Source organism: Heteronotia binoei, chromosome 15 (assembly GCF_032191835.1).
Source record: "Heteronotia binoei isolate CCM8104 ecotype False Entrance Well chromosome 15, APGP_CSIRO_Hbin_v1, whole genome shotgun sequence".
NCBI classification, from domain to species: Eukaryota; Metazoa; Chordata; class Lepidosauria; order Squamata; family Gekkonidae; genus Heteronotia; species Heteronotia binoei.
This window is the reverse complement of record NC_083237.1, coordinates 9,738,066-9,746,461: the sequence shown is the minus strand read 5'-3', so window position 1 is coordinate 9,746,461 and position 8,396 is coordinate 9,738,066. Positions and strand designations below refer to the sequence as shown.

At 42.5% G+C, this 8,396-nt stretch overlaps 1 gene segment (V, D, J or C); it reads left to right on the top strand.

Annotated features, from left to right (window-relative positions):
* The first annotated feature begins 4,798 nt into the window (after positions 1–4,798).
* On the top strand, positions 4,799–7,830 carry LOC132584694 (Ig heavy chain V region 3-like). The segment is given in 2 exon segments: positions 4,799–4,811; positions 7,514–7,830. Coding segments are annotated over 2 exon segments (330 nt in total).
* Positions 7,831–8,396: the final 566 nt, after the last annotated feature.

Sequence of the window (8,396 nt, the reverse complement as noted above, 5' to 3'; positions counted from 1 at the left end):
AGCTCCGGGGCAACTCGTGCAAAAACAGAGAGAAGCCCCAGAATCAAAAGGGCTCTACACTCGGAACAAGCCCTAGTGGAAACGGGTATTTGTGAATCATTTAGTCAGGGCTTTTTTTGCATCAGGAACTCCTTTGCATATTAGGCCACACACCCCTGATGGAGTCAATCCTCCAGGAGTTTTCAGGGCTCTTAGCACAGGGTCTACTATAAGCTCTTCCAGCAGGGGGCAGAAGAAGCCTTATTTTTCAAAACTCCCGTCCCTGCACAAACAGCCTTTTTCTTTGTGCAAACCTCCCCCCCCCAAAAAAAAAATTGTTTTCAAAAATCCTAAAAGCACTGGGGAAGTGGGTGTTGGAGGGGGAAGACAACATCTGCATGCAGTTTCCTAGCAGTTGAACTCACTTTCAAACATGTCAGATACTTAAAAAAAAAAGAAGAATTTAGCAAAGTTTTACTCAAGACAGGAAGTGACAAAGTGACACTGCTTATCAGCTGTTGCAAGCACCAGTAAAAGACATGTTGACTAAGAACTTGAACATCTTCGAGACAGTGTGTGACTGCAATAAAAAAAAAGGCCAATGCTATGCTGAGAATTATTAGAAAGGGAATTGAAAACATATCGGCGAGTATCATAATGCCCCTGTATAAATCATTTGTGATACTGTGTACAATTCTGGCCACCACAACTCAAAAAAGATAGTATAGCATTCAAAAAAGGGCAAGAAGAATGATTAAAGGGTTGGAACACTTTCCCTATGAAGAAAGGTTAAAGCGCTTGGAGAAATGATGACTGAGGGGTGACATGACAAGATTATGCATGGGATAGAGAAGGTAGAGAAAGAAGTACTTTTCTCGCTTTCTTGCAATGCAAGAACTTGTGGGCACTCAATGAAATTGCTGAGCAGTCAGGTTAGAACGAATAAAAGGAAGTACTTCTTCACTCAAAGAGTGATTAACACATGGAATTCACTGCCACATGAGTTGGTGGCAGCTACATACATAGATGGCTTCAAGAGGGGATTGGGTAAATATATGGAGCAGAGTCCAACAGTGGCAATTAGTCACAAGGTATAGATAGAATTCTTGGTCTGGTGAAACTGATGCTCTGTATTCTTGGTGCTGGGGGAAGTGTGAGGGCTCCTAGTGTCCTGGCCACACTGGTGGACCTCCTAATAGTACCTGGTTTTTGGCCACTGTGTGACTGAGTGTTGGACTGGATGGGCCATTGGCCTGATCCAACATGGCTTCTCTTATGTTCTTATGTGACACAGAGTGTTGGACTGGATGGGCCATTGGCCTGATCCAACATGGCTTCTCTTCTGTTCTTATGTGACACAGAGTGTTGGACTGGATGGGCCATTGGTCTGATCCAACATGGCTTCTCTTATGTTCTTATGACTTTTGGAGAACAGAATGGGAGAAAGGCACTTTCATGACTGACTCTGATCCCTAGGGAGAGCTCCAGCGAGGTCTGACCACTCTTTTTAAAACAAGACCAATCAAACTGAGTTAGCTAAATGGTGTGGAGAGGGTCATAAACATGGTCTGTTCCCAGTTCAAACTGCATCCTATCACTGATAGTTGCTGTTTTTATGCATACAGGGGCAATTTCACTCATGGAACAAACGGCATCTTTCAGTCAGGAAAAGATGTCTAATTCCCCAGTGTCACTTCCTTGCCCAGGTTGGTATGGGAGTCTGCATGGCCGCTGACACTTTTCTATTTTCTATCCTATTTCACCTTTTGGAAGCTGTTCCTTTATTTCATCCCCTGGAAGTGTCTTTTAATATCTTCCTGTATCTGTATGGAAATCCCATGCAAATTCTTTGCCCAGGTGATTTGCTTCTTTTGTTCAATAAAACAAACCCCCAGGTTTTAGGAATTTTGCATACCTGCACCAGACACTAGACCGGAGGGAGGAGACTCTAACTGAACATCATGAAGGTCCCCTTAGTCTTACTTTCCTTGTTTTCCTCTCCACTGTGTAAGTATCCAGCAGACATATGCAAAGAATGAAATGGAACTCAAGGAAGGCTTGTGTTGATAAATGCTTTGTTGTTGACTTTAGGTGTCCTCTGCAGTGTTCAGCTCATGGAATCTGGACCAGGAACTGTGAAGCCAGGAGAATCCATCAGGCTAACCTGTACTGTCACTGGTTACTCCATAAAGAATGCATGGTGGAAATGGATCCGACAGGCTCCCGGGAAAGGCCTGGAATGGCTGGGGCAGATAGATTGGGGTAGCTTTAACTGGCGTACATACTATGCCCCATCTCTCCAAGGCCGAATCACCCTCTCTGCCGATTTCTCCAGCAACACCTATCATCTCCAACTGAGCTCCCTGACAGCTGCAGACACAGCCACGTATTATTGTGCCCGAAGACACAGTGAGGCAAAGGAAGGAAGGGGCTGTACAAAAAGAGGAAGCCATTTGATTCTGGCTCTTTGCAGTTAAGAAATAAAAACATTAATACCCCTCTGAATTCCCACCATTCATAAAACTAACACCACCAGCTTGATAATATACGGCAAAAAGAGAAGAAAGAGAAAAGAGAAGAAGAGATCCAATAGTATATGGGAAGGAAACAAATGCAGCGCCTAAAATAATTTTATTTCAATAGGAAGTCTCACAGGCTGCTGCTATTCTATTAGATCAGCTTTGCACCTTGTTCAGACATGTATGTTTATTACTGGATTAGCATATTTTAATCTCTTTAATCTTTTAATCTCTTTATTGATTTCTTGAATTGACAACATAAGAACATAAGAGAAGCCACGTTGGATCAGGCCAGTGGTCCATCCAGTCCAACACTCTGTGTCACATAAGAACATAAGAGAAGCCATGTTGGATCAGGCCGATGGCCCATCCAATCCAACACTCTGTGTCACATAAGAACATAAGAGAAGCCATGCTGGATCAGGCCAGTGGCCCATCCAGTTCAACACTCTGTGTCACATAAGAACATAAGAGAAGCCACGTTGGATCAGGCCAGTGGTCCATCCAGTCCAACACTCTGTGTCACATAAGAGAAGCCATGTTGGATCAGGCCAGTGGCCCCTCCAGTCCAACACTCTGTGTCACATAAGAGAAGCCATGTTGGATCAAGCTTGTGGTCCATCCAGTCCAACACTCTGTGTCACACAGTGGGCAATATATGTCTGTATGTACATACACAGACACACACACAGAGAGACACATACACACACATATATATACATATATACACCGTAGCTAATAGCCAATGATGGACCTCTGCTCATATAAAGTATATCAACATATCATATCAACAGCATATAACACAACAATAAAAAAATATAGAAATAAATATAGAAATAAATATATGAGAAGATAGGTACATACGCATCAAGAACACAAAGATACTGCAAAAGAAATATAAGATACCTGAAAATTGCGAACCAAAACATGTACACCGTAGTGAATACTGTCACAAATCTAAAATGCAAACCAAAGAAGTATCATTCAATGAACTATAGGCAGCAAAACATGTTGTTAAAGGGGAGGGGGCATTTCTGCATAGTGTCTGAGTGTTGAAGAGAGTTATCATGAGTTTGCAAATTAGCAGTAATATTGTCTTAAAAAAAAACAAATTCCCAGACGTTTAAATACTATGCGCACTCTGAAGGGGAATTTTCATTCTTCCAAGTATGAGAAACAATTTTTCTTCCCACCTTAAGTAGAATCATTATCAGTTCTTTCTAGAGTTTTGGAATATGCAATGTTTCCAAAGATTTAGGAGAATCAGCTCCAGTGAGAATGGGATACTGGATTAGCAAATGACTATTTTCACTGGCATTTGACCATTGGAGTTATAATACAGAACTCAGCACAGCATGTCTGAGGCCATCTTTTCAACAGAGTCATGTGGTGGCCAACCAGTCTGTAGCAATCAAGCCACAAGAGAACACTGAGGAAATTTGGTGCTTTGGAAATATATAGTGTAAAAATCAGAACATGTTGGAAGGAATATCCACTTATGTGTCAGTTGGCCAATCCCAAAACAGCCTCTATTTCCAATAATCCAGCAACTCCAGTTAGAAAACATGCCTCCTTTCCTCAGTTTTCTCCTCTCTTATGAAAAACCATTTATCTGAGGTGAGCTGTCCATTGAGGAAACTTCTGCAGCCAATTAGATTTCTTCATCCAGTCTCTGGCAGTAGTCAGGGGACACCAAAGTCAAGACATTTAATAGTAGACCACATAGTCAACTTCACAACACCAGGCTATGAAAGACTGTGCCAACAAGAAATCAATATGCCCATTTTTCGATACATCCTGCAAAGCTGGAACACTCACCCATTTCATGTTGCTGACATGTTTTCAGAATGTTCTTCGCCATCCTTAAGCAAACTCACTGCCCTGTATGAAACATTCCAAGATACAAGTGAGCAATCTATAGATAGGGAAGTATGATGGACCCCTCTCGCTCCCCCACTGTGACACAGATTTTCCTGCCATAAGTTTTGTTCCTTCTTCTAACTGAGCAGCCATTTTAGAGGGTTTTGTTGTTGTTGTTCTTCCATTCATAGTATCAGAACACCTAATAGTTAAATGCATTCATAAACACAAAGCTGCCTTTTACAGATTCAGACTCTGGGTCCATCAAGATCAATACTCACCCTGGACTTGGGTCTCCAGAGTCTGGGGTCTTTCTCTTCACTTCCTACTTTATCCTTTTAAACTGGACATTCCAGCAGTTGAATTTGGAACCTTCCACATGCCAAACAGACGATCGCACTGAGCCATGATCCATCCAGAAGGTTTCTCCCTACGGGATTATGGAGCTGAAAGGTATTGGAAACTTGGGAGGGAGGGCAGAGACATGATCTGAATTTCATACCAGTAATTGTGTGTTTGCTTTTGCTACACAACCTTAGCTCTGGGTGGTCCACTATGTACAGATTGCATTTGTATCTGTCTTGATGTTCATAATGTCTTTGAGAGGGCAGCTAACAAGGGATAGTCACACAAGCATCAACTCACAGCAGCTCATAAAAGAATGGGCTTCTGATGTCTGTCCATCCATTCTCACCCAGCTGATAAGGAAGTCTTCCTGCTTCCAGAACACTCTTTCTAGGTCATGTGTTAACAGAGGAGGGATTCATGCAAATCCCTTCTGAAGACTCTGGGGGTGCAAAGAGTGTCTCTTCAAAAGGAACCCCCTCAGATTTAGGAACTCGCTTTCTCCTCAGTCCCCTCACCCAAGCTAGGGTTTTGCATTTTCAAGATCATGAAATTAATTCTGTGCTTCTTATTTTTCTTGGTCACCAGAACCAAGAAGTACACAAATATTCCATAAAGAGGGAAGATTCTTTGATTTTGTTAAAGCCCTTGTTGTATGACATACTGAATCTGTTGCTCTTTCCCAGGTACCTTTTCATACATTCAACTGATTTCATCTGGACAAGGAAACCGAGACATAATCTCCATAACTGAGACTTAAATTTGGCACTGGATCCATCAGTCTCCTGGGAAAGTTCTGGAATGGATTACATCAATATACCCCTGTGATGGAAGGAAGTGGTTTGCCCCTTCTCTGTAGAGCCAAACTTCCATTTCTTCAGACACTTCCACCAACCAGTTCTCTATCCAGCTGAGTTCCCTGACAGCTCCTGACTCTGCTGTATACTTCTGTGTTGGAGAATTACAGTGAGGCAAGGTCTACTGGAACTGAACCAAAAACAGGTGCATAGGCAATTTGCTTCTGTCCATGTTTAAAAGCAGGGCTTTTTTTTTTTTTAGCAGGAATGCAGTTCTGGCTGGGTTGGTGTCAGGGTGTGTGGCCTAATATGCAAATGAGTTCCTGCTGAACGTTTTCTACAAAAAGCCCTGTGTGAAACAATGGTGATGTCGGGGTGTGGTCTAATATGCAAATAAGTTCCTGCTGGGCTTTTCCTACCAAAAAAGCCTTGTTTAAAAAGATCAGGTTCAGTGACAAAGAATCATGCACCACTGATCAAGGCTTTGTTTCATATTAGACAGGGGGGGGAAATATGCTGTGACTTATAGTTGCTTCTTGTCAACCATTTTTAGAGGTAATCTTTGTTCTATTCATGGCATCAGAATACTGCATATTTAAATGTACACACACAGATGAAGCTGCCTTTTACCGAATCAGACTATTGATCCATCAAGAACAATATCATCTACTCACCCTGGTAGTGGCTCTCCAGAGTCTTATGTTGAGGTCTTTCTCATCACTTAGTAATTGATCCCTTTAACTGGAGTTTCCAGGTGTAGAATGTGGGACTTTCCACATGCCAGGAAGATCTTCTACCTCTGAACCATGGCCCCCTCGGTTTGTCCTCATACTGGCTTGTCCATCAGCCACTGGTTGCTAAAATTTGGCCGGATATGCCATCAATTATATGTTGACATTTTAGATCTGGTAAAATCGTGCATTTCACCCCTGGTATGAACAGCATCTTTTTCCTGTTGGAATCATTTTTATGGTACAATTAATATGTCCTTGGTGTATACGTATGAGTGAGATGATCAAAAACATGTGAGTGGGCGAATCAAGGGAATTCCTACAAGTAATTGAATACCTTCCAGTACCATCAATCAAGAGCCCAAAGCCAATTCAACAGAGAATGACTATTCAATATCAGGACTAATATACATTGCATACTTTGAATTCATGGGATTTCATGGGGGAAAGCAGCAACAGTGCCACTGAAGATACTGAAGTCCCCTTGAAACCTGAAATATATATTCCACATTTGATACCAAGTAAGTGTTTAACTGTCCAGGTTTTGGCAATGGAAAACACTCATTTTGATTAGCAGATGCTGAAAAAGCAGTACCCATTCCCAATTTCCTCTAATAAGGGGGAGGGGCAGGATATCACAACACTCCTCCTTCAGGAGACATTGAAATTTTCACAGCACAATCCCACCCCCCACCCCCTCAAAAAAAGTCAGCCTTGCTTTCACAAAGCTTAAAAGTGGTAGAGGATGGGGAATGTGGAACAATATGAAAACCTTTGGACACAATTTCCAAGTTCTACAGCTCAATATCAAAAAGAACTCTCCATGACAGGCTATCCCATAAAGCATAGCCCCAAATATATTTTGTTTTTCAATCATTTGTCCTTCAAATTTCTCATTCTGTCATATTCATGATCTGTAATGCTTGACCTGTTCATGGTCACAGTGCTATAAGCCAGGATTCTTCCAAATTATGCACACTGTGAATGAAGCATAACACTGACAAGGGACTTCTATGCAGAGGAACATGCAAATTCAGGGCATCTTCCTCTTTAAATCAGCCCTATTTTGCTACCAGTCACACCCAAAGATCCAAGTTTGTTACCAGACAACTTCTCGTTTATTGGGTTTTTTTGTGAAAGTGAGGGAGGGATGATACCACAGCTTCAGTTTTTCTTTCTGGCAATATTCAGAGGTAAATTTAGTTTGTTAATTCAAAAAGAGAATCACTTGCATTCAAGACATAAATCGGATCAGGTCTCTTTAACATGTCTTTCTTCCCAGGTGTCCTCTCAGAAGCCCAGCTGGTGGAGTCTGGAGGAGAGGTCAAAAGGTCTGGAGAGTCCCTTCGCCTTTCCTGTCGAGCCTCTGGGTACAGTTTTGATGACTATGAGATGGACTGGGTGAGACAGTCTCCAGGGAAGGGTCTGGAATGGCTGGCAGAGATAAACGGTGGTGGGGGCATCCAAAACTATGCCAGCTCGGTGCGAGGGCGCTTCACCATCTCCAGGGACAACCCTTCCAGCATGCTGTATCTGCAAATGAACAGCTTGAAACCTGAGGACACAGCTCGGTATTACTGTGCCAGAGACACACAGTGAGAGGAAGTGAATGTGAAACCAGCCAAAAGAAAAGTCCTATAGTTTTTGTCAGCGTAGTGTTCATTGAGATTCCAGAACAAAGAACTCTTTCTTCAGAAATAAGTTTCTTTATTGGATACACAATGTTTCTACTGGAGAAGACCATTGAAAGTGATAACGTACATGGGATAGGTACTATCATATATTGGGGTACATCAAAGGCAGAGCCCTTTAAATCACTTGTTAAAACAAACGTTGCTTTCTCCCTCAGAGGTGTTTGATTCACACGCTTGCTATCTGTCTTTCCTGAGTCTACCCACACTCCCCCTTCCGCTTGGCGACCTTGCCTGGCCTGAGAAACGGCGCGGTGCCTCTCTGTACTGCTGGCCGTTTATTACTGCTGGCGCCCAAGGCCTCCCTCCTTCCACCGCCCCCCCCCCCCGACATACCTTTCATTCTACTGCAGAGCAAAAGGGTTAGTCTTAGAAAAATAAACAGTATAGGCAATATGGTTAGTATCGATAGAGAGCAATTGAACACAAGCTGACAGTTTTGGCACCTATCCAAGGTGGATTGAGCTACAGCAG